Raw genomic sequence first — 27,020 nt, 5'->3', positions numbered from 1 at the left:
GTAAATGTTGGTATTAAATCCAGTCTTAAAAATTAGTTAGTTTTTTTTCTGCTTTTGGCTTTTTCTGTGCAAATTTTTACTGTGTATTTTCAGTCAGAGCTGGATAGTAACTTGTTACATTTACTCAATTACATTTATTGAGTAACGTTTTTGAGACTAAATCTACATTTTGGAGTATTTTTACTAGGTTGTAATTTTTATTTCTACTTGAGTAATTTTATTGTGAAGTATTTCTACTCTTGAGTAAAGTTTCTGGATTTTCTAACCGAACATTCACCAGACTCAGACACGCACCTGCAGTTTGTGTTAAAAGTTTCAGAAGTTTTTATTGAAAGAAACTGATTTGGAAAATTTTTTAATTATTGTTGTTTTGATCCAAAAAATACCTAAATTTCCATGTTACTCAGACAGGAAAGAGTAAAAATACTCCTTAAAGAAATTTTTTTCAAAAAGATTACTTAAGTAAATGTAACTAGTTATTACCCAACTCTGTTACTGAGAAAATGATCAAATTATCAATCATTAAATATTTAGAAATTACATAATTAGATGGACTAAAATATAAAGTTAAGTGGAAATGTTGGTGTTTGTTTTTCATTCAGTGGGTAGAAAATACAGAAAATTTACTCAAGTAGATACTTCATAATAAAATTATTCAAGTAAAAGTGAATTTCACAACCCAGTAAAAACATTCCTAGAGGTGTTTTTTTCTTAAAGTTACTCAAGTAAATGTATGTAGTTACTGCCCAGCTCTGCTGTAGTTTATAAAGTAGATTTTTTGTCAGAATCTTTTTCCGGTTTTTCTTTTTTTGTTGTTGTTTTCTCCGGTGACCCCAAGTGATGCTTTGTTCTCTTGCTGCTCTGCATTCTTCCACTTTCTGTCTTATTTACCGTCACGCTGAGTTGTTTGTTTTCAACTGAAGGTGAGAAGCCAAAGGCAGCCACAGAGACACCACTGTGTGTGTGTGTGTGTGTGTGTGTGCGTGTGTGTGTGTGTGTGTGTGTGTGTGTTATAGCCCAGATGGCCCAGCCGTCAGTATCAAGAGCCTGATCTGAGCTTTGAGTTGTTTGACTTCCACTGCCCTTCTTTCTTTTGTCTTTTTCTGAACTCATTTCTCACTGAAATCAAAAACATTAAACTATCTGGTTTCATTTAACTAAAAGGAAATTACCAAAATATTGCTACTTATATTTAATTTACTAGTGATCCATTTGTTCATTGCCTTCTTTGTTTGTTTGTTTTTTTTTGCTGTCTTAATAATGTCCATATAAATTCAGAAGGTAATTTGTTAGATTAAATCAGCTGCTTACAAAAGATATAAACTTTTATTTATTGTTTATTTATTTGGATCCTCATTGACCATTGCAGTAACAATGACTACTCTTTCTGGAGTCCATATCATAAAAAAACAGTTTATTACAAAAATAGTTACACGCGCTTAAAAAATAGTAGAAACATGGCATGTTAATTCATAAAAGCACAGTTTTAGCACTTTATGTAATGTGTGTAATGTGTTTTTACAGTGTGCTCTACTAGATTTGGTCTTTGGATCGCTTCTTTTTTTGTTTTTTAACAGAACCAAAACACATAGAAATTTGCAGCACATCTACATGTTAAGGTTGTCATAGTCAAGCTAGCATGACTGAACTACTTCCCTCTCTCTCGCTATTTTTTCCATAATTAAAACTTTTTCCCTACCTTGTTACGTAGTTGTCAGCACTGCATCCATTATTCATTAACATATCTGGCATATATTTAAGATTTATTGTGTTATATTGACAACGTGACAGCTGAAACCAGTGCTAATTATTGTTGGCTAGCAGCTTTTTGCCCTCCAGCAGGGAGATTGTGATGGGATCTTTACACCCTGATGCTGGTCTGGACCCACAATGAGTTAAACTGTCTCTAAACTTGATAGTTCATTATTAGTTTTAATACTAGAGCATAAAAAGACTGGCCAGAAAGTAATACTATGTTCTCCAAATGGCTGAGTCCTCAGCAGTTTAGATTAATGATTATTCTTGGCAAAAATGAGGGCAGCAGACATAAAAAAAAAGAAAAGAAACTCAAGGCAAGGACCTGCTGGGTCAAACTTGTTTCCAGCTGAGAGGATGGCGAGCCACTATAAATTATTGCCTGATTATAGAGGCTAAAGCAGAGTCAAAATTATTCCTCTGGGGCTGGAAGTTCGAAAACACTCTTCATGCAAGTTGATGTTCATATTATTTTTACTGGGCCAGTGAATTAAACCTAAAACATTTATTTTAAAAAATATCTAACATTGTGAAACTGTTTCTGCAGGGAAAGTAACCAACATATTTTTATTGGAAATCACAAGCTGCGTTTCATTTTACAAATGTGCGCAAAAAAAGTAATGTTTGCTGTTGTGGTGTTTCCATTAAATAAGAGAAGCAATTAAAGTCACACAAGAATAATTTGTCCAGCGATAAGTAATTGAAAAACATGCCATGCAAATAAACTCCAACTACTTCCTGTGGTCTTCTTCTTCGTGGTTTCTGACAGAAGTAACATCCGGCATTTGTTACTGCCGGATGTTACAATGCAAACAGTTGTGAAAAAAAAACTGTTTCCATTGAAGGTTTGTGAAATAAATCAATTTTGATACAAAAAACAAAAACTCACCTCATTCTAGAGCCAAAAATTGTTAATCAAAAATTATTTTATTTTTTCAAAACTGGTCTGTTTCTATTAAGCAAATTTATTTTCAAAATGTCAAAACGCGCAATTACATTCTCAATGGAAACACAGCTAGTGATTTATGTTTAAAAAAAAATAATGAAAAAAGCATTAATCGTCTTTGTTTCTTTTATTATCCTTTAACCAGATTTTTTCTATAATGACCTGCTCAGAAAACATTTAAACATCATACAACAAAATATCATAAAGCAGAAAAAAATAACAAAAATATAATCATATTCATACTGACTAACTGTACTATGATAAACATAAGTAAACAGTTTTTAAAAGTACGTATATTGATCAAGTACTATAGTTTTTACGAGAAGTGAGTACACAAATTGTACTCAAGTAAGAGTAGAACATCTTCAACATATTTTTACTCAAGTCAAAGTAAAAAGTAGCCATGAAAGCAATTACTCAAGAAAAAAAAAGGATTTGGTGTAAAAAGTCTACTCAAGTACTGAGTAACTGGTCAAACTATCGATCTATTTAATTTTATTTAAAAATTACATCAGCAGATGGACCAAAATATAAAGTTGAGTGAAAATTTTTGCATTTTAAGGACCAAAACAACAATAATTCACATTAATAGCAAAAAAACCCAAAACTAAATCAGACAAAAGAAAATGTTTCCAAATCAGTTTCTTTCAATAAAAAACTTATGAAACTTTAACAGAAACTGCAGGTTTGTGTCTGTATCAGGTGAATTTTTGGTAAAAACATGTTTGTTTTTCATTCAGTGAGTTGAAAATATAGAAATTTTACTCAAGTCAGAGTAGAAACTTTGAAATGCCTTGCTGCTGAAATGTGCTATACAAATAAAATTTGATTGATTGATTGATAGAAATACTTCACAATAAAATTACTCAAGTAAATGTAAAAAGTGCAGTGTAGTAAAAATACTCGTAAAAGTACATTTTTTCCAAAAAGTTACTCAAGTAAAACTAGTTAAGTAACTGCAACTCTGTTTCTTACTGAGTTGGTACTGAAGCTTTAATATGTTTTTGCAAGTTTTATTTACTGAAGACAACTTTTCCATTTAATATTATACATTAAAACATTTATTATTGTAGTAACTATAACGAGGTGAACATAACACAGACTGTAGAGTTTGCACATTTTACTAGTTTAATATGGTTTATGAGCTGACATAGCAGATGTGCAAACACCGAGGCGTTGAGTAAAAACCTGCAGGGTCATCGAGGAAAAAAAAAGAAATTGCTTAGCTGTTAATGAAACTCTGCTGGACATGTTCTAAAAATAGACTGCAGAAATTAAATAATGTACATGCAAGTTCCCATCCTCAATATGTCACTGTACATAGCTGACAGTTGAGCTCTTACAGTTACTGAATTAAATTTTAATACAAGGTTCCTTTCATAAAACTAAAGTTCAGACCTTTTAATTCTCCAGTTAGAGCTTCATAATTCTCCAGTTCAGCATCATTTTTTGTTTTCTTAAATAAAACTTTGCTCCAGCTGCAGGTTCTTTCTGAGAATATCACAACAAGCTGTGGAGTGTTTTTAACCAGCTGAAGAATGGCAGCACTGTGTTTTTCCTTTTTACTCTATTTTTGCTGCAGTTTTGCTCCAAATTGCCTTTTACAAAAAGAGAGTCAAGGTGAAAGTGGTGATTGAACATTTTACACTATTTGAACCTCATACTGCAAATAAAAATATTTCAAGGAAAGACACTCCAAAATCATCAAATCTTACTAAGTAATTTCAGTCTGGTTTCTAGTGCAAATATTTTAGTTCACTTGAAATAAGACAAACTTACAAGTAACTTTTCAGCAAGATATAGCAGCTTGTTTTAAATACAATTCCTTAATATTGATGAAAAAGTTCTAGTTCCACCTGGAGACTCCCAGGTTCAGGTGGCACTTCCAGAGGAGAAGGTAAGCAACAATATTTGCTTAACTTCTTCTCTTTTGGCAAAGGTTTTAACTAGATTTAACTGTTTAACCAGCAGTCTTAGCGCGACGCTCACAAAGAGCGCGGCAGATATCATGGTCGGCCAACTGCTTAACCCGTCAGGTAAAAAGCTCAGATGGGATCCAAATGACCTCTCTTAGAACTAGGATGGACCAAACTCCACTCATTCGTTTTCAGCTTACAGAAAAATGCCAAATAAAGAAAAGTAAACATTGTGCACTGTGCGCACGGCTGTGATATAACAGCACTAAGGTGCTTAGGTTGGCATTAAGAGTAAAGTAACCATGGATGTTCATACGATAATGAGGGAGGCAATTTTATTGGTATAGATTCGGTATTCATAGATTTTTCTGTGGACCATAACTGCAAATTACTGCTGAAATAGTGCCTGTTTGTGTCTTACTACTTAAAGTAAATCTAAAATATTTTTAAAAATGCAGCTTGGGAAGCTGAAATATTGAGATGCAATGGTGATTAACACGATATTAGCTGCGGTTTGCTAAGCAGTCAATCAAGGAGCCCCATTTATTTTCCTTAGTGCTGATTGGTTGTACCCCCAACAGCAGCGAGGGAAAACTGTGAATGTTAGCTTCTGTGGTAGTGTTAAGTGTTAAAAAAATAATAATAATTTGAAGTAAATTTCATAAATTTTCTCCTATTATAATCTCCCAATTTCAAGAAAATCATGTCCCAGAATCAAGTTTTTACTACACAAACCTACATTGAGCCAAATAAATGATTGTATTTAATGGAAACAGCACAACTGCAAAATTATGTTTGTTCAACATTAGCAGTTTCTCTCCTTTAAAGCTAGCCTAAAAACAGACATCTGTAACCTGATATTGCATCTGTTCAGTTGATTTCATGTTAAAAATGTCACGCGGTCGGCTGCACAAACAGACAAGGATAGAAACCAAACTTGTCATTTTATTGTACAACTTTTAATGAGGAAAGATGCGGCGGCGATGGAGAACAGCCGTTAATCATGACTGTCTGCCCTCGGTGTAATGGCGGATTTACAGCTAACACTTTTTATAAGGTAAGGAGATTAACATTAATACACTTTATTAGTAAGAATGATTAGAAATCAAATATCGCATTGTGGCGAAGGTTCGCGTCTAACCATTGGTAATCATGGAGACAATGCCGCATAAAAAACTGGTTAGCATTTCATCTTTTGTACATTTTTAATGCTGCTCCAGTGTAAAGGCGAAACGCCTTTTATGACATAGTGATATAAATCATGTGCTGTGAATTCAGGGAAAGTCGGCAATTTGATCAACACGTCAGGAGGGAGGAAGTACGGGTCGGTTCCTAAGCTAGCTGTTTCCAACTTTTGTAAATCCCGCCGTCTATGAGACCCAACCAGGTGTGTTACGTTCACAGACAAATTAGCTCGACTCGAACATAAAGAAGCCATGAATAAACTGGCAAAACAACTTTGGAAAACAATTTCAGTTGCTCTGTTCAATACTCCCGTCCCTCATTTCCGATGTCCGTCACGGCGCCTCTAATGGTTAAGTGACGTAGTTGCAAAGGGTGAATTTCTCTTTCTGTGTCTTTGTTTCTATTTCTCATTGATTTTTGTGTTGGGAGGCGGGCTAAGGGAGTCAGTGGAGCGAACCGGGAGAGGAAGAGAGGAAGAGAGAAAGAGAGGGAGAAGCAGTCATACAGACAGAAACAGAGGAGACACAGAACCGGGACTGCCGCTGCTACCGAGGAAGGGACATACATTCTGACACACATTTTTAAATTTTATTTTATCTTTTTACTGCACACACATACAGCCAGGTCGACACACTCCCACTGAAAACACACGTGCTAACCCACTTCGACACACACATCTACACATGCTGAAGCCCAGGCAGACAGGGACCATGTTGCTCCTTGCGTCCTGACCAGCTATGAGGATCCCACTGATGAAGATGATGCTGATGAGAGCAATGAAGAGTGTGAGGGAGAGGACGCCGGCCTGCCACAGCTGAGGGTGGCGGTGGGATTTGGCAAAGGGGGGCGCTGGTAGAAGAGCAGGGGACGGCGGGACAGGATGGAGCGCGGTTGATACAACACATGCATGTGCATGTGTGTGTGTGTGTGTGTGTGTGTAAGCGTGAGCAAGCGCGTGGAGGTGTGTGAGTGAGGAAAAGTGTGCATGAAGGCTAGGATGCCCCCCCAGCGTGGGACCAGCTAGCTAACGTTAGCCACATGTTGTGCCACTGCAAAGTAGCATGCACCAACAACACCATATCTCTGATGTTTGGATGCAAGGTAAGTGGAGTTGGGGAGTTTGTCATGAGTGGAGGAGGATTTGGTCTGAGAGTTTGTTTAATGCAGCAGAATGTGAGAAAAGTTTGGTTGAGATGGCAAAATGAGGAAAATAAAAGCAGGTTTAGTTAGTTTGATATTTGACAGGATTCTGTTGAATTTTGTTTCAAAAAGAAAGTCTCTTTCGTATAGTTAAAGTCAGAGTTGACTAGTAACTAGATATGTTTACTCAATTACATTTACTTCAGTTACTTTTGTGAAAAACAAACTTTTAGGAGTGAACATGTTTAAACCAAAAATTCACCAGACACAGACACACACCTGCAGTTTTTGTTAAAATTTCTTATTGAAAGAAACTGATTTAGAAAAAACGTATTTTTTCTGGTTTTGTTATTTTTTGTTACTTATATGAATTATTGTAATTTTTGTCCTTAAAATACCAAAATTTTCACTTAACTTTACATTTTGGTCCGTCTGATTATGTAATTTTTAAATGTTAAATGATTGATCATTTGATCAGCTACTCGGTACTGAAGAAGACTTTTTACCAAATACTTATTACTGCTACTTGAGTAATTTCTTTGACTTTTTACTTGAATAAAAATAAGTTACTTATGTGTAATGTGCTACTTTCACTTGAGTACAATTTTGAGGTACTCTACCCACCTCTGGTTAAATGAAAGTAATGCAACTTCTCACTGAACACTGTAAGATCGCAGGTCAAAAAGTCGCAAGCTATTTAAACTTCCTGTTTGCAACCAGTATGATTCTATGGATGTTGGGGAGAAATTATTGTGTTGTTTAGGATTGTGGTGATGTTATCAAACTGTTTCTGATTCAATTCTGACAAAAGGTTGAGAAGATTTGCAGGAGTCACAACTTAAGTGTAATTAAAAATAACTCCATTAGACTCCTTACTTATGGCATCTTGTTAGAGCCAGATGTTACTATGAAGACGGTAAAGTCTAAACAAAGAAAAACACAAAAAATACTTTATAAAATAATGCTTGTTTTGTATACTTTGTATATATACTTTGTATAAATTTGGTGTTGACTCCAAAGCAAGTAGACCTGTAATGTTTCCTAAAAAATAAAAAAGACATCATATGTATTAAATTAAAGCTGCATTATACAACTTTTATACTTATCTTATGATGGTATTATGTAAGACAGATAATCTGTGAAATAATCTGTGAAGCTAACTGCAGAAATACATCATTCAGTCAGAAACAACCAGTCAGAGCAAGGAGGAGGGACTTAGCGTTGTCAATCATTCTCATGCTCATCCCGTCCTGCTTACACTCTGCTTAGCTGCAGCTGGTTCACCACAACTTAGACTGCGACAAATGCTAATGCTAGTTAGCATGGCGTCAGATGACTGCTTCCTGTTGTTTTCCCGCCTTTAGCACATTGAGCAACGTACAGGAGGTTGATTGACAGCGCTAAGACCCTCTTCCTGGCTCTGATTGGTTGTTTTTAACCAGGATTGGTGAATTTCTTTTGAGGTGAAGCCCAAATTTTTCACAGATTATCTCTCACAACATAGTTAAATTTTTAATAAAAGTTATACACTACATCTTTGAAATTAATAAATATTTTAAGGTAGTTTGGAAACATTTGCATGCTCTGTTGAATACTTCCAAAGCACAAGTTTCCCATTCTGAATCGACTTTTCATTAAGAAACTGTTAAACTTCTTATTCTATTGAATTTTTTACACGCATGCTGATTATGTAACGTTAGCGAATCAGTACAACCTAAATCGTCAGTTCTCTGAAACGAGTGAGCGGAAAAACTACGCATCAAATATTAAACTTCCATCCAAACAGTTTAAGCAGCGATTTCTTTGACGTGTTGGTGCATTTTTAAATAGTACATTCATAAAGGGCACCAAGAAATCCACACCTGGTTGAGCTAAAGTGTGGGAGACACAAACAGTTCATTTCCTCTCCCTGCTCTTTGAGTATTGAGCGCTTTGGGCTGCAAGGAGAATATTTAGTTCCCACAAGTAAGTGGGCAATATTCTGTTATGATAAAACCGCAGGACTCTGCTTGTAAATGAGTGCATACATTCATGGCTACAGTGCAGCACTGAGGCTATAATGATATGTATGGACTCTACTTCTGTCCTATTAGATCATCTCAGCGTGACAGCCTGTTAGATAGAGGCTGGCTGAGAGATAACAGCTACACTGCAGCCAGAGAGGGAAGAACGAGTCAACAGAAGCGCTGTCAGCTGAAAGAGCCGTAGTTTTGTCCTCTACAAGTAAAGCTAGGCAGGATGTAGAGAGACGAGGATAAATTGGGATTATGAAGTCTGCAATGATTTTGTTTGGAATTATGTTACGTTTTTATTGGTTTGTTGATCAGATGCTAAGTGTTGAAAAGGCTGCTTTGCTAATTAAAATGTTAAAGTTTTTAAAAATAAACACAAAAGCTGAAGTATAATTATTATTTTTTCACACATTTGCTCAAACTGTCACCATGTCCTGACAGTTTATGAGACATAATATATGAAAAGACCCAACCAAAATCAACCAATCAGAGCCAGGAGGAGGGACTTAGCGCTGTCAATCATCCTATTGTACTTGCTGATAAATGTGCTAATGGCAGAGAAACAACTTACTGTTCTGGGACACCGTTTATCCTCCATTGGTGGCCATGCTAACTATGGAGATGTGCAATGCCACATGGAGAGTGATTGACAGCGCTAAGACCCGCCTACTGGCTCTGATTGGTTGTTTAGAGGTAGTGCTGGGAAAAGGCGGAGGAGCTTGTTTTTTCCCCCCACAGATTATCTGTCTCATACTATACTGTCATGACATAGTGACAGTTTCAACAAATATATGAAAAAATATTTTTATAAATATTATGTGCTGCAGCTTTAAGACAAGATAGGTAAATCAAAAGCAGATTTAGTTTCTATGTTCAACCAGATAAATCCTCTTCTTTTTTGAAATGATCAATTATTTAAATAAAAAAAAAAAACAATGGGGAAAGAGGTATATTGTTGGTCAATATCGTTACCAGTTTTTGAGCCCCAGCGCCATTGCCATAGCAACGTAACAAATGATATTTACGTATAGGTTTTTTGTTGTTGTTTTTCACAAAAAAGACATCACAGGACTAAAGAGATGTGGGAGATAATACTATATAAGACTTAGATAGATAATCGAACACTAGATTGCACAGCTAAATACTAATTTAGCCCTCAGATTGTAATCTAGGCATGTTTGTGTGTTTTTATCAAACAGCATTTTCAGCTGGGATACACTTGCCACATAATTTGATATTTTTGCGAGTTTGCATGCTTAATTTAGGTACAACTTTGTTCTCTGCTAAATCTGCAGATTGTTTATCTCTAGTCTCCCGTATGGAAAAGATAATATGAATCAATTTTAATGAGACTAAGATCGCACTGAGGCGGGCGATAAACAATCAAACATAAAACATGTTGCAAATGACTTTTAAATGCATGAGAATGAGCTGTTTTTATTTTTACCTCGCCTGCGATGTGTCCATTTCTGAGTGTGTTTAAGTGCCTCAGAAGATAAATCAAGCCCACCTTAACTAGGTCAGACATTTGAACACATTCAAAATAGATGAATCTGTTCTTCTATTTCTGTAAAGGTCTGCGTGTTTGTCCGCAAGACGCTTCACGAACTGCTACCCTCTTGAAGTCAAGCAGGAAAAATCTTCCTTTAAATCCAGATTTTCTTTGATTCCTTCTTAAATTTGTCAAAAACCTGAATCTTCTGTGGGAAAATAATCATTTTATTAAATATAAACAACAGATTTTATCTCAGTTGTAACATTTGTCATGTCATAGCAGAGCCACAATTTTAAGAAAAAGCTTTTAAAATTCCTTAACAGATACATGTGGAAACGTAATCATATTTCTGACACTATTAAAAGATGTTAGCTGCTATCTACCACCAATAGGTGCTTTTTTGCTGCATGCAGACCTACAACGTATTAAAGATAGTGATGTGAGGGATGGAAAGAATGGAATGATGCAGGGAAAGAGAGAAAGATGCAGACGTGTGTGTGTGTGGGGTGTGTGTGTGTGTGTGTGAGAGAGAGAGAAGTTCCTTACGGCAGAGGATCCCCTGCTCTTTCATATCTCACCAAGCGTGACTAACGCCTGGCTTTACTCTGTCACACACACACACACACACACACACACACACACACACACACACACACACACACACACACACACACACACACACACACACACATGTACCAGGATGCTGAATCTGCTCCCAATCTAGTCACGTTTCTCTGGGTATGCAGGACTGGCTGACACACTAACACATGACAGCGAGCGCGTACACACACTTCACATCTTCCTGCGTCTCTAAATGTATGTATGTTAGAGCCAATGTGTGTGTGTGTGTGTGTGTGTGTGTGTGTGTGCGTGTGGTTGTGGTCAGCGGGCAATCTGCAGGCTTAGTTCTGATTAAGAAGGCTCATATTTGGTAGCCAACACACAAATAGAAATAAAAACCATCTTAATTGTCTCTTTTATTTATATATTCATTCATTTTAGAGGAGTTTTACCGTCTAAATAAAAATTATTGAAATTACGCCAAGTCCGCGCGCGTGTTTGTGTGGCTAAGTGCAGAGGGCAAGCGCGTGCAGCGTTGTGACAACATTCGAGCCAGGGTTTCCTCATGGTCCTAGCGCCCCGCCGATCAAACGCTTCCCGCCACATTATTTTTCCAGGCGCTTTTGACTAATTACCGACATGACAGCCAACAACAAAACATCATGGCGAGAGGCGGAGAGAAAATAAACCGGGCTGAATGTCATGAGAAGGGTAAGATCGGCTCGTTTTGTCGATGCTGGCCTAAATGAGGTTAAAGTGTGGAGCAGTGGAAGTGGGTTTGGGGCATGTCTGTTTGAATTCATAGGAAGTGGATGTTGTAGTGTTATGCGCTCCCCGGTGTAAAGCAGCCGCCAACTGCCTGCCTAAAAAAACAAAACACAGTTTCAAAAATAGACCTTGTTCTGACCAAGAGCATAGTCAGCGCTATGATCACATGGTTTTGGATAATTTCGCTTATTTTCTTCCATTTGTCTCAATTATTATCATATTTGTATTATTATTAGAAAAAAAATCTCTATTCGATTTTATAACATTCACATTATATTATCTTAGAAATAGCAGAGGTGGCAGAGTACCCAAAAATTGTACTCAAGTCAGAATACTTCAACATATTTTTACTAAAAGTAAAAAGTAGCCATCCAAGTAATAACTCAACAGTGAAAAAATGTCTTCTCAATTACTGTGTATAGTATCACATTTTCAGTCACTTCATACTTAAAAATTACATAATCAGACAGATCAACATGTAAAGTTAAGTGGAAATTTTGGTATTTTAAGGACAAAAATGACAATAATTCACATAAGGAGTGAAAAATAACAAAGTCTCGCAAAAGAAAATGTTTCCAAATCCGTTTCTTCCGATAAAATACCTTTGAAATTTTAACAAAAACTGCAGGTGTGTCTGTGTCTGGTGAATTTTTGGTTAAAACATGTTTGTTTTACGTTTCCTGTTTGTGTTTAAAGTTGGATGACTGATTGATGCTTAATTGGTATAATGAACTAACTTGTGAGAGTTTTTTTTCTTCAAACTACTCCATTTCACTCAAAACTTTTGCTCATGTCAACATGAAGTAAAGAAATAAATAATTATAAAAAAGAAGAGTTGCAAATAGGCCTGTCGCAAAAAAAAGAAGTATTTTGGACGATAAATTGTCCCAGTAGTTATTAAAATATTGTCTTGAGACAATTTTTGGTAATATATGTATAATGCCATAATAATGCAAGTTAGCTTTCTCAAAGAGTAATAAAGTTTAGGTTTTTACATTGTCACTCTACACGGGAACTGTAGAGTGACAATGTAAAAAAACAACCAAAAATAATAATCAAAAACTAAAAATCCACACACAACCGAAACCATAAATAAAATGCATTTGATCAACCTCATTTTAATTTATTATGCAATTATTTGATTAATCTTATTCCACCATTATTATTTGATATGTTTTATCATCAAATATATTATGATATATTTATAATAACATTTTTAATATAAATAAATGCATATCCACACACAGTATTGTGTGTTCTTGCTGTCTGTTGGCTACCTACAGAGAGGTCAAAAGGTCATAGTATCAATACTGTCTGTGTGACTGTCTGGCTCTCTGCAGGGGAGGTGAATCTGTCTCTTATCTTAGCTACAGGCTCTGTTTGTCTGATAGGAGTCTTAATTTATCCTCGCTTACTGTACCCTGAACTCGCCATGACGCAGTTACACCCGGAACAAAGTTGGCTCAGAAACTTCTGGTCTCTGACTTTATGATATCTCGTAAATCACCTGGATTAAACATAAAAATACCTTATTTTTTAGGTCTGTTTATATTCACTATTCTCAAGAATGATTACATGGAGGCTTACGAGGAAAGCTGGTTTGCTAACTAGCAAGCAAACTTTCCTAGCAAACTATAGGAAGGTTTGCTAGTAAACTAGCCTTCCTAGCAATCTAGGAAACTAGCAACTTTCTTATACAAGACATTTGTAAGTTAGTTTAAAATCATTGTTTGTTAAAAATAGGCTTTAAAATTCTCCTATTGGTCTATTTTGAATTTTTTAAATTCATTTGGCAGGAACAACATAGAGTACTTAAAATACCCCAGTATTAACCAAAATGCTTTTTTCATCTCTTGTCCCTGGACAATAAGTAATTTGTCTTGCTAAAAACAAACAAAGGTTATAAAAACAAGGTCAAAATAACTTAATTACATGCATTTTGTCAATACATACAAACAGCAAATACAAAACAAAGGGCACTACAACACAAACATTATGTCAATATAAGATTATTTCTGCATGCGAATATTTTTATAGATTTCAATTATGACGTTTTCCTTATAATGTTTGCCTTTTGATCTTTTATAAAGGTCTTTTTGTTTCTTTGTGCACGAATAGTTTAATCTAAATAAAGTAACCTTGACTTGCCCTCTTTGTACGAATTATCAAGGCCATCAAAAAATTATCAAATGTCCTTGCAAATTCACCAAGGGCATACATGAGCGCAACCCCAGCTCTGCGTTACAGGAATTATGAATGCATGGTGGTTGGATGAGTGGAAACCATGAAGCAGAATGTCTTTGAACGCCCCAGAGAGAAATGTACCTTGAAACGGTTTTAAATTGTTAAACAGTATTCTTCGCAGAGTAGTACGACTTCGCTGGTGTCACTGAAAATCCCTATGTGAGCATTTAGAGATGTGGTAATGAGAGCCCTAAAATATGAATGGGATAAATTAATCTGAAATACAAGTGTGACAAAATGAAACAGATTTTAAGCGGATGTATTATGCAAAATTCACAGTTATCACATTTTTGTACTTCCGTTTGGTTTTCTACTGCTTCTAAAAACAACCCAAGTGCTTAAAAAAATCAACAAAGAGTTTTTTGGCAGAAAGTTAATGATTTTTGGTGTTTAGAAAATTAGCTTTTGTAAAAATCAGCAGGCACTGCCCCGTTACCTAGCAACCACAGCACAGTTCTGCTCGTTACCTAGCAACCCAAGCTGAGCTTCAGTCAGCTGGTTTTACCGCTATATGCGCTGTACAATGGCTGCTGGAAAAGTCTTTTGTCGTTGACTTACTATCCAGAAACCACTTGCTGCTTTCTTGTTGTTGTGCAGGAGGCTCCACTTCTGCTTTTCAAAGACGTACGGTTTTGTAATTGCGCATCTGTTTGCAGACATTTTCACGGGCGAGTGTAAACGTTGAGCTAGGGGCATTGAGAGTGACAGGAGGCCCTTAAACAAATAACTGATCACACTGAAATCTCATCTAAGGATGATTTTGTGTAAAACATTAAATAAAAATGTTTTGTATAGGCTATAGACCGATTCAAACCTGTACAAGGAAGCATTATAGGTTATCTTTAATGAAAAAACTGCTAAATTGTTTGGTAGTTTTTTTTCTGATAACATCTGTGCCCTTTTTCTTTGGATTTTGTTGTTGACATTTTAATATTTGTAAATCTAAAATGTCTTAAGGATGTTCAGTGGCAAGCATTACCATGCAAAGCATTATTTCTGTAGTTTTAAACAGCTAAGCAGTCTTTCTGTATAAGAACCACAAATCCCTTTAAATGAGCGCTTCACACTTTTTACAGCAAATTCTCACTGTACCTTCACCCCAGGTGAGGATCAAGCTGCGCTTTCAGGATATAATTTATGAACTTGTCATTCACCGAATGGAGGGAAGAGATTGTTTCTAGATTGTCTTTAATTGGAGGTGCAGCTTTTGCTGGAATTACTCTGTTATCTTGATGTGAGCCACATTTTGTTTGCCGTGCAGCTTAAAAAAGCCATCTGTTTTTCATAGCACGTCCTGTTTTCTCAGATTGTTTTAAGTCCAAAAGCAAAACATAAAATAAAAGATTAAAACCATGGATTCACTAAATTAGCTCAGTGAGTAAAGGACTTTGCGCTGATGTAATTTTTTGTACTGAGGGTCTTCCTCCTTGCTGCTCAGCCAGCTGAATGTTATATTCACATCTGGCATCATACATCCCTCCCCCATCAGCTTTCCTTTTTCTTTCTGTATTTTGTCCTTTATAGGAAGATAAAATGCCTAATACTTCATAAAGGAGCTGCAGAGTGTTTGTTAGAGCTGAATTGGACAGAGTAGAGCGGTCGGTGTGGCTCTCTGTTGCAACTGAAAGAGGCATGATGATGATGTACAGTTATGAGGAAGAGAGAAGGAAACTGTTACTCCCTGAGGCGCTTTAGTCCCCTCTTCACCGTCCTGGCTCAGTTTTTTATTTATTTAATTTGTTTTTTTGTGTTGCCTGAAAACTTCTGCTTCCAGCCGTGCGTGTCAGTCGGAGCGGTCATGCATGTGCAGGACGGGAAGCTCAGGAAACAATTACTGTCATGCTGGGTGTACACCTGCACTGGCCCATGTGCTTACACTAAGAAAATGTCCGATCTAACATCTTATTACACATGCATGTGTGCACACACTCACGCTCTGTTTGTCTCTTTAAAGGAGCAGTACTACGTAAAATCAACCATTTTTGTCATGCTATGATGTTAATGCCTCAACAAAAACATACCTGGAGTGTTTCTTTGGTTCTTTAGTGCATTTTTGAGAAATCTTTAGTCTCCATGGCAACCATTCAGCTATGTAAAACGCCTGGACGGCCCTAGCCCCGCCTTCGAGGCGCAGCTCCTCCTCTGAGCTGCAGTTTCCCCCACTCAGCTACTTCAGACCAAGTCATATTTTATATTTATAACATTTTTATAAAAACTAAAGTTAAAATAGTTACATGATTGTGATATTAAACAGCACTATGTGCCTGGAAAACACATAATGCTGCCCCTTTAATCTGCATGGCAACCACTGAGCGGTGCAAAACGCCTGGGTGAACCTAGCTCCGCCTTCGAGATGCAGCTCCTCCTCAGCTCCTTCAGACTAGCCAGCAGCAATTAGCAAACATCTGGTGGAACTGCTGAGCTCATTATAGGAGCTACTTCTCAGAGTTTGTAAAGAGACAGAGACCCAATTTCAAGGAGCTAAATTAGGAAGTCGTATTTGATATAGACAACAACTGAAAGTAAAGTAGTTACTTGATTGTGGTATAAAATGGAAATATATGTCTGGAAAATACATTGTACTGCCCCTTTAAGGGTGACACTCTATTCTTTTTTTACTCTTCTAAATCTTGAATCTAAATGATTTACTTCTAATTATTAACATCTATTTTTCTGTCTTTTCCTTCCTTTGTGTTTCATTCCCTGAACCATGTTTTGCCTTTTCCTTTCCTGCATTTTCCTTTTACTTTCCCACTTTTTAACCCCTCCATCGCTGTAGAAGTATCGATATCAAGAAGAGGAAGGGGCTTCAACAGGTGCCCCAAGACTCCACCATCACACCTGCCATCAGCATCCAATGGGAATAGCTGGAGAGATAACGGATGGAGAGACCCTGGGGCGGGATGGAGGGACCCTGGGGAGGGATGGAGGGACCCTGGGGAGAGATGGAGGGACCCTGAGGAGGGATGGAGGGACACTGGGGAGGGATGGAGGGACTCTAGGAAGAAGTGGAGGGACACTCGGGAGGCAGGGAGGGACGCTAGGCAGGGACAGAGGGACTTGGAGGCGAGGTGGAGGCGGCATCGGGAGCATGGAGCGAGAACGGGACCGATCCCTGGGGAGGGACGGCTCCCTCGTTCACCACGGTGACCTGCGTGGGGCGGAGCTGGTGCAGGTGGCGGAGCGGCAGCTTTCCCATATCCAACATGTCCACGGATACGTCACTCATACACACATCGCACCTACTCAGGTAACTCGATGTGGCACCCTGTGCGACTATAGTAGTTATGTTCAGTCGGTGTCAAAGATTAGTCACTTGAATGTTATTTTTTCATTTGCTGCTCACTGTGGACATTAAAACTGCAATCACACCAACTCTGTTTGGTCCGCTTTAACCAAACGCTAGTCTGTTTGTTTAGAAAGTCCAGTTAGTTTGCGGATGTGTGAATGCGTAATTGAACTCTGGTCCGCCTAAAACCTAGATTTTGGTTTAGTTGACATGAACTCTGGTGCAGTTCGAATGCATATGTAAACGCCAATTGGCACAGAGACTGCTCCAAAAGCAGGAAGTGGACTACAGCACAAGGCATTCTGGGTAAATATTACCAAAACAAAGGCAAGAGTCTAGCGCTGCAAGGAGAAATGGCTCGTAGTCTTTTGCTAAAATCAAAAGAGAAACCACTAAAATCTGACGCCATTCCATTTTTGTTTACATTTTGTGAAGAAGGAAGTTTCAAAAGTTATTGTGTCGTTTCCTTCAGTAGTTCTTGGTACAGCGCCCCCACAGGCGAGGAGGGAAATTGGTTTTTCAATAAGTTTAGTTCACCTGACAGTGGAGTGTGAATTTGAACCACAGCAGCTGAAAATGTAACAAATGTTGCAATTTTGGTCCCCAATTGAACCAAGTCTAGTGGACTACCATTATGAAACCTGATAGTCTGGTTTAAAAAGACAAAACAATATTTTTTATAAAAGTTGCACACTGCATCTTTAAAGACGTGTCTTTCAAATTACGTCAAACATAGTGAACAAAGTCTGGAGCCCAGGTTGTCTGAATTCACCTTCAGCCACAAACTTTGTCTTTCTATCAGGAGAATACTTCTGCACATCTGTGCTGAGGCTCCTGCCCCACTTTTCAGTTATAAAATCCTTTGTTTCATTGTCTTTGGCTTCTGAAATCCTCCTTATTTTGGTAGATTTTAACACATCTGCATCAGAATTAACATTGCATCTATTTTTCTCTCTGACTTGCATTTATTTAGATTTTATTTCTACACCGCTGCTACAGTATTTGTTTTTTTTAACAACTGGTAAAGTTAAATTAACATTAACATAATGACTTCCTGTCGAGGTGGTACGACTAACATGTTTAATTTCTTTGTCTTTGGTTTCATTTTCATCAGATCATAATGTTCTCCCTCTTCTTTTTTAATGTTCTGGCATGTGTGGTGGGTTTAATTTGATAAAATTTGTCTCTATGTTTGGTTGAAACGCGTCTGTATTTGTTTAGGCACATAACAGAGCTGAGTGTGCTTTGAGTTTCGTCTTTGCACTAATAAAATCTCAGAACCAGCAGTTCAAAGGTTAACCAGGTGGAAACCTTTAGCCAAAGCCGAAGAGATTCGTTGTTGCAGGAAAAGTTGTTGTGCAGCTCCACCTTGTGACTAGACACCACTCACTCCAAAGTCACAACAAATATGTTTTATTTTTAAATTTAAAAAATTAAAGTTATTTACTTTGTGTACATTTAGGATACCTGGATCTTTATGACATCACAACAACATTATCTCTATTATCAACAATGTTTTCTGCAGATTTATCAGCTGTCTGTCTGGATAAAATCTGCGAGGAGAGCTCCTCCGTCTGCAGTCAGCGTGTGTGTTTGCTGCTGGGATTTTGGGTTTATTTTGAGAACTTCTTCCCAGATGGTGTGTGTTTATTTGAATGTGTGACCACAGGTGCTGGATCTGGCTTCTTTTTGTATGACAGATGGACCAGCCATCTTGTCCTCGCCATGTAAATGTTCCTTTCTCTGTCTCTACTCCCATTTATTCACTCACATAGTCACGCTCCGCATAACCCCGTTTCCAAAAACTGCAAGTAGGGCCATGTGAAAAATCTGGGAAGTTTAGTTGATTAATGATAAAAAAACAAACAAATACAACCTCCTGAATTTGAATTAGGTTTATTTTACCAGTTTGGGTGACTCCAATGCTCATTTCATGGCAGAAATCTAAAACTTGATGTATTGCTCTGCAGATAAAATCTCTCATTCACACAAACCCCAAATACCTGTACAGAGTTTTGTATTTTTATCAAATTGACATCCATAACTTCTAACCATGTTACATTTTTTATTTGTGAGAACAGAAAACAGTTTTCCGCTTCATCTCGAGCACAGCAACTTTTCAAAATCTACTTTTGTCAGTTTTCTCTTAACATCCCAAAGCATAACTTTATTTTCCAGAATGTTTCAGTTAATTATTATTATTATTATTATTATTAAACTGAAATACAGCTGAATGTACAGTCAGATGTAGTTGATTCATTTTCACACCATTAACAGAAATCCCACAGGATCCCAATTTATTTTGTACTTTAATATGTTTTTGGTCGAGAGCATCAACATTATCATCTTTAATTTGTTTAGTGATAATATAATTGTCCTAAATGTAAGTGCAGCTCAGTTGTTAAAGCTGCAGTATATAAGTTTTATTAAAATGTAAATATCTTTACATATATGTTAAAACTGCCACTGTCGTCACAAAATGAGACGGAAAATCAGTTAAAAAATTAAATTTCCTCCACCTCTTCCCTGAGCTACTCTTTCTCCGCTCCTGACCAAAACAACCAATTACAGCCAAGAGGAGGGTCTTAGCGCTGTCAATCAACCTCGTGAACATGCTAATTAATTTTTTAATGGCAGAAAAACAACGTTACAGGAATACCTTTTATCCGCCGTCATTGGTGGCCATGCTAACAAGCTTTAGCATTCATAGCTAAAGCTATGTGTCCCCAGGGTCCCTCCATGATGGGGAGAACCATGTTTGACAGCACTAAGACCCTCTTCCTGGCTGTGATTGGTTGTTTTTGGTTGGGAGCGGTGCATTTCTTCAATCAGAGCCAGGAGGAGGGTCTTAGCGCTGTCAATCATCCTTGTGAACATGCTGCTAAATATGCTAATAGCAGAGAAATAACCTACTGTTACAGGAAAACAGTAACAGTATCATCATTGTTGGCTATGCTAACTAGCCTTAGCACGATTGGCAGTTCTAATACCCCACTCTTGGCTCTGATTGGTAGTTTTTAGTCAGGAGCGGTGCATTTCTTCAATCAGAGCAGAGAAGTGGGTCCTAGTGTTGTCCATCAACCTCATGCAGGTGTTGCTAAATAAGTTAATGGCAGAGAAACAACTTCCTGTTACAGGAAAACCATTGATCCCCGTCATTGGAGACCATGCTAACTAGCCTTAGCATTCCTAGCAGGTTCTGATGACCAGGAGAACCATGATTGACAGCGCTAAGACCCTCCTCCTGGCTCTGATTGGTTGCTTTTGGTCAGCAGCGGTTCATTTCTTCAAATTTTTTAACAAACATGTTTAAGATTAGAGTCACATACCCCAACTTTGAGAGCTTCTTCCGACAAACTGTTGGGCTGTGTCTGTACACCGTAGGTAGAATCACCCGAGGCACCATTTGATGATGAGGTGTGGCCTCACTCAGAAGGCGAGAGGCTGAATGAAGTTCCAGCTCCGCCTTTCTCCTCTCTGTATTCACAAAGCCACTCCTACTATCAGGTAATCTTTGCTTTGAGGCCATTGCATGTATTCATGGCCTCAAACGTCATGCATGCCTGGTTGGTTCACAGTAATGAGCATGCAATTATATTTTCAGCACCCATGTTATTATTAGTTTATTTCTTTGCTAGAGTTGGTGATGTTTGAATGTTAAACTTTGTACACCACACAGAAATAATTACAACAGTCCCAGTGTTTTTATTAGCAGAAGGAATCAAACATGAGGGGGAAATGACTACAGAATGTTTATAATTTTAGAAGAAGGAGACATAAGTGCACTGGAGTCTCTTGAAAATTTAAAACTTAATTATATAGAGAAAATATTGCCATTTATACAATGGCATATTGGGGTCATTGAATATACACATTTTTTTAAAAGGAGCAAAATGCCAGCACAAAAACAAGAGTTTAAGATGAATCTCAAAAATAAAAAAGAGGAAAATTTCTGAGAGCAAATGTTGAATTTCAAAAGTCGAAAGTTTTCAACTTTTGAAACTCAGAAACTTCCATGTTTGTCCTAGAAAATTTCAGAGATTTATCTCAGAATTTCTGATATTTTTCTAGCAAGTTTTTGACTTTTCAAACTCAGCAACATTCTTGTTTTCTGGCATTAATCTAAAGATTTCTGAGTTTTTTTCTCACAAATTTTCAACTTTTGAAACTCAGAAATGTCCATATTTTTCTTTTTTATCTTTCTTTTTTTGTTGAGAAAATTGTCCTTGTTTTTTCTAGAATATTTTTGCGGTTGAACTCAAAAGTTTGGCACAAATTTATTCCTCCATTTTTTTTCTATCAACAGTGGCCCCAACACTCCGTCGTATATTTATGTTATTTTTACAATACGACAAAAAATATTCAAGCGATATGTTCACCCCTGTTGGCATTTAAAAGTGGTACATGTGTCTCTTAAAAATATATTGTATTTCTGCATGTATATTTTAAGATCTGGATGATTCAGTTATGTATATATTTGTTCTAAAAACACTATTTCAGGGATCCAGTAACTGAATACAGAGAGTGCATGTGAATGTTGTCGATGGCAGTACTGATGTGACATTTATGTATTTAGTTAATCATCTCATTTCATACCTAAATGCTTTAAAATATTACAGTTGGTTTAGTCTCTTTTGTTGTGTTTTGTTTGTTTGAGTCTGTAAATCCAGATCAGTTTTGGAACCGAGAACATATTTTACTTCTTTTACTCGCTTTAGTTGCAGTTACAGTTTGTAACCTGCAGGGGGAAGCAGAGGACAAACTACAGATGGGGTCTGAATTAATTCACAAATCCAAACGAATTTAATAGCGAATAATAAATTCAGACTATATGGACGGTTTTGGCAGGCTTTAATCTTCATTAATTGGAATTTATTGTGAAAAACATTAATAAAAATTCATATAAGTAATTTCTCATGACAAGTGATAAATGACATTAAATGATACAGTAAATGCCTACTGCAATAGGAAATCCCTTGCTTGTTTTATTAATTATTTTTAATATTTGCAGTGTATAAAACTACACTGTATTAGTAGTTTCACTACAGATTGGTTATTTAAAACCAGTCTTTTAAATATCCCCCTGGCAGTTTTTATAAATTGTTTTAAATAGCCCTCGTCTCCAATGTTTAGGCCGATCCACGCATATTTCTGCTCCTGAAAGCTGGTATAAATCTTGCAGTGAAGTGTCGGAATGAGGGCGTAACGTGTCGCTGCACATTACAATGGGCACACATGATTGCATTGCAGGATGGGAAATTGCAGTTTATTTTAAACATATGTCACCATTTCCAGGCTGTGAATGATATTATTGGTAGTGTCTGGTTCTCCTTTGGTTATTATAGGCTGTATTATAGGTGTTGATACTGCGGCAATATGAGAACACAAATGAAATTATCTGTAGGCCAGAAAAACAAAGAACATACCCCAGAACTGTTAGTTTGCATCGCAAAGTAAGATTTTGTTGAGTTTCTGGTGAAAATATCTTAGGAGACTTGAAATAAGACAAACTTGCCTTTTCAGCAGCATATAGGAAAATAATTCCCTTAACATTGACAAAAATAAGTATAGTTTAACTGGTAGATTGTTTCACTTATTTAAAAAAAAAAAAAACTCCCTCTGCGTTGTTACCTAGCAACCCCAGCCAAGCCCATTGCGTCACCTAGCAACCAAATTCTACTTCGACTGGGAGATTATTTCACTTATAACACGGAAAAATGTCTTGTTGTAAGTGAAATAATAGGCCATTTTTTCCATCGATATTAGGAATTATTGACTCTAAACAAACTTCTATATGTTGCTGAATATTTTGCATTTGCTCTACAAAAACTGAATGGAATATACTGAGCCCAATCTTCCACACTGCACTGCAAAACGGCAAAATCTTAAGTATTTTTTTATCTAATTTCTTGTGAAAATATCTTTGTTTACTTGAAATAAGACAAAACTAACTTACAAGTAACTTTTTAGTAAGACATAGGAGCTTATTTTGAGTCAATAATCAATAAATATTGGGTAAATGTTCTACATTATATAAGTGGAATAATCTGCCAGTGGAACTAGTGTTTTGTTATTATCAATATTAAGGAATTATTTTCTTAAAGCAAGCTCCTATGTCTTGCTGTAAGTTAGTTTTGTCTTAATTCAAGTGTACCAAGATTTTAATCCAAGAAATTAAACTTGTGTAACTTTTTTCTGCTGCGTTTTCACTATCCTGTTTGGATAAAAAGCAGCTGATCCGATCAGAAGTGGTCACTGAAGATGCATGTTTGGATGCGTCCTGATTCACCGTGTCGACCTGCCTAGAGTTTACCGACTTCCTGTCCGCCTGTCCGATACGTCAGCCTGATTCGTGCCTTCAAAGCAAGCAGCCAAACCAATCTTTTAAATAACTCCCTGGTTAAATTTACTGCTTATTCTGCAGAGGTGGAATGCTGCAGAACTGTAAAGTCTGATTTGTTTTCTTCCCATGCCACACATATAGCAGTATGTTCACTCGGAAACCTTAGCGGCTTTTAGTCATTAAGATAATGCGGATAATTAGGAAGGAAGTAGTGGACCAGTGAGCAAGGGAGTGGCGAAAGACGAAGGGAGAATTACAGGCGGACTGATGCAGAGTCTGTTTAGAGTTAATCATTCTGCCAATCAATTGATTCTCCACTCCCCAAATGATCTGCTTTTCCTCCCACTGACTGAAACTGAGAGCAAAGGAGATTTACGCAATAGGTCATCTGACATAAAACTTTGAAAAATAATCACTCTCTGACTCACTCTCATTACTTTTTAACGATTAGGTCATATTTATATCTGAGGGATTAGTACATTTATTTGACAATAATACACAACATTGTGCCACATAGATTTCCAGTGAAAAGTGTGAAAGTTTCTTTCAAACTTATAGAAACAAACTTCAGTCATTTTCCATATCTAGTGCTAATAAATTCTGATTCTCAATTTTAAAACCTTTTGTTGCTGCTTACAGACAGAGTTGGGTAGTAACTAGTTACATTTACTTAAGTAACGTTTTTGAAAAAATGCACTGATGGAGTATTTTTACTACGCTGTACTCTTTCCTTTTACTAGAGTAATTTTATTATGACGTATCTCTACTCTTACTTGAGTAATATTTTTGGATTTTTTACTCACTGAATGAAAAAAATGTTTTAACCAAAAATTCACCAGACACAGACGCACACCTGCAGTTTTTGTTAAAGTTTTATAAGTTTTTTATGAAAAGAAAATGATTTGGAAACATTTTCTTTTGTCTGATTTTGTCATTTTATTTTGTTACTTATATGAATTATTGTCATTTTTGATGCTTAAAATACCAACATTTCCACTTGACTTTATTTTTTGGTCCATCTGATGACATAAATTTTAAATATTAATTGATTGATAATTTGATCAGTTACTGGGTACTTGAGTAATTTTTTGGACGGCTACTTTTTACTTCTACTTGAGTACAATATTTTGGATTCTGTGTCCTCTTCTGGTCCCGGGCTTAAAAATGACCAAAGATATTTGGAGTTTTAGTTGCTTTTAAAATTTCTTACCTGCTTTGAGCTTTTTTTTATATCATGTTACATGTTGAGCTGGACAATATGGCTGAAAAACGTATCACCATATAAGTGTTTCGTACCAGTCGATATCGATAACTATCGATTCGTATTTAGATTTAAATATCTGAAATACTGCCGGACTGCATTTGGCGTCACCTTTTCTGTTTTATCCAGTTTTCACTCCATGCCGTTTTCAAGCAGTGGTGAAATCTGAAACTTCTGTTACTCAACAAGTTGTTGCTAGGTAACTAAAGAGTGAGTGAGTTGCTAGGCAACCACAGAATGAGTGAGTGAGTTGATTCCACCAAGCTAGCTTATCTACCCATGTTTGCTATGTCTCCTAGTGTGGTAATGAACTATCAATGCTATCTGCTTGATTTCTTTAGAAATTGGATTTTTGATCCAATTTTAATAATAAGCTGAATTTTACTGCATTGTTTGAAAACTAGAATCAACTGGAAAATGTGAATGATTGGATTTTATTGACGTTTATGTCAATTGCATTGAGGTGGCATGTTGTAAATTGGAAGTATATAAATTAACTGAATTGAATTATTATTATTATCATTGTTATTAACAGAAACAAAGTAACTTGTGTTAATTTGTGTGGAGTTTTTCCTAAATAAACTAAGTGCAGATAATTCTAATTTGAGAAAAAAATCAAATGATAACTCAACCTTTTTTTGAGGTTGAGTTGAGAAACTACAACACAAAAACACAGTAGAATTTGTCAAGGAAATGTGAAACTTGATATGATACCAATAATGACTTGGTATTGATATTGTTGATATTTTGGATCGATCCTCTCTCCTCGAATAATTAAATCTTGCAGTTTTAAGTTTATGGTTGCTATGTGGCACAGTTTGGATCAGTTTAACGTGTATAAACACGTTTCTAAGGCACAGTATACATATACAAGTCATATTAAGTTCATTCCTTCTAGTAAGCAGTATTTCTGCCCTGACGTTATCTCTTTGCTCTTGCTTTACAAAGGCTCTGGTGTATTCCTCTTTGTGTTCGCTATTTACTATGAGAGCTTGACATAGCTTTGCAAAATCGGTCTTACCAGAATCTGAAAGCGGTCTAATGGAAGGGCTGGGGAGAAGCCAAACTGATTAGGAATGCTAAAGGAAAGAGTCGCTCACTCAGTGCTTCTGAAAGCACCAGGATCGGCTTATTGACGCTGATAACGGTGATTTTTATTACATCTGCTGAGGTTTTGTTTGACAACCCCTGTTATATATACATGCTAGATATTGAACATGGTGATGCGTAGTTACATTACCTGCTGGATGTAACTAAAATGGTTGTGAGTGTGAGTCCAAACTGAGTGCTTACAGTTTGTTTAACAAGTAAACACAGAGTTTGCTTCATAGGCCGCCACTGGCATCCTGTACCTGTAATGATAGAAGAGAAAATTTGGCTTTCTCAGCAGTGTGACATTAAACATTTATGATGTGTGCTTTATTTAATTGCTTCTGAAATATTGATAGAGTTGGCATTCACTGGCTGACATTTGACTTAAGGGAGACAAGAAAAAGAAGTGCATGAGGGAGAGAGGTGCATTAAGGGTTGAGATACGGTCAGTGTGCCACTGAACTCAGCTAGCCTCAGCTAGCTGCTCCTGTTAGCCGCAGACAAGTAATATAATTCACTGGCTGCAATGATGTTATAATAAAATCATAGTTTTTGTATCTGTAAATTGAGAGGTAACAAATCAAAGTAGATTTTCCTTTAATGGATAAGAAATAGTTCATAGGTATGTTATTAAGTAATCTCAGAACACTTTATAAATCATTAATAATTGATTATTATGCATTAATTAAGGCTGAGAAGGAGACAAAATCTACTGGTTTCTTTTCAAATAGTGAGCCAAATTTGTTCACATATATATTTTAATCTAGAGTTTGTCGTACTAAACATTTTGTATTGTCTTTTAAGCACAATAAGCATTTGTAAATTTAATTTTTCAGTCTCATTCTCACTCTTAATTAATGAATAATAAAGAATTATTAACGACTAATAAAGTGTTTATAGATTAATTGATAACATGTGACAAAGTGGTTCAGTTTGTGTTTACCACTTATTCTTATTTCTGACCACACTCCTCCACAATCTAAAATATTACCTTATGATGCCCTTGTTTTTTT

At 36.5% G+C, this 27,020-nt stretch overlaps 1 protein-coding gene across 7 annotated transcripts in view; it reads left to right on the top strand.

The window, feature by feature from the left end:
* Positions 1 to 27,020, top strand: part of LOC102219363 (discs large homolog 1-like protein) — a 132,398-nt gene that overhangs the window by 23,525 nt on the left and 81,853 nt on the right. For 2 of the 7 annotated variants that reach the window (XM_023339927.1, XM_023339926.1), the window contains exons 5-6: positions 16,802 to 17,272; positions 20,696 to 20,818. The exons of 1 other annotated variant lie outside the window; for it this stretch is intronic. In XM_023339927.1, coding sequence (XP_023195695.1) covers positions 16,802 to 17,272; positions 20,696 to 20,818 — 594 coding nt within the window. Of the gene's footprint in view, positions 1 to 6,302; positions 6,904 to 11,673; positions 11,722 to 16,801; positions 17,273 to 20,695; positions 20,819 to 27,020 lie in introns of those variants that run through there. 4 more of the 7 variants (XM_023339930.1, XM_023339931.1, XM_023339928.1 and 1 more) reach the window with 4 other exon arrangements.

The sequence above is a fragment of the Xiphophorus maculatus genome, chromosome 9 (genome assembly GCF_002775205.1).
Source record: "Xiphophorus maculatus strain JP 163 A chromosome 9, X_maculatus-5.0-male, whole genome shotgun sequence".
NCBI classification, from domain to species: Eukaryota; Metazoa; Chordata; class Actinopteri; order Cyprinodontiformes; family Poeciliidae; genus Xiphophorus; species Xiphophorus maculatus.
This window is presented reverse-complemented; position numbering and strand designations above follow the sequence as displayed.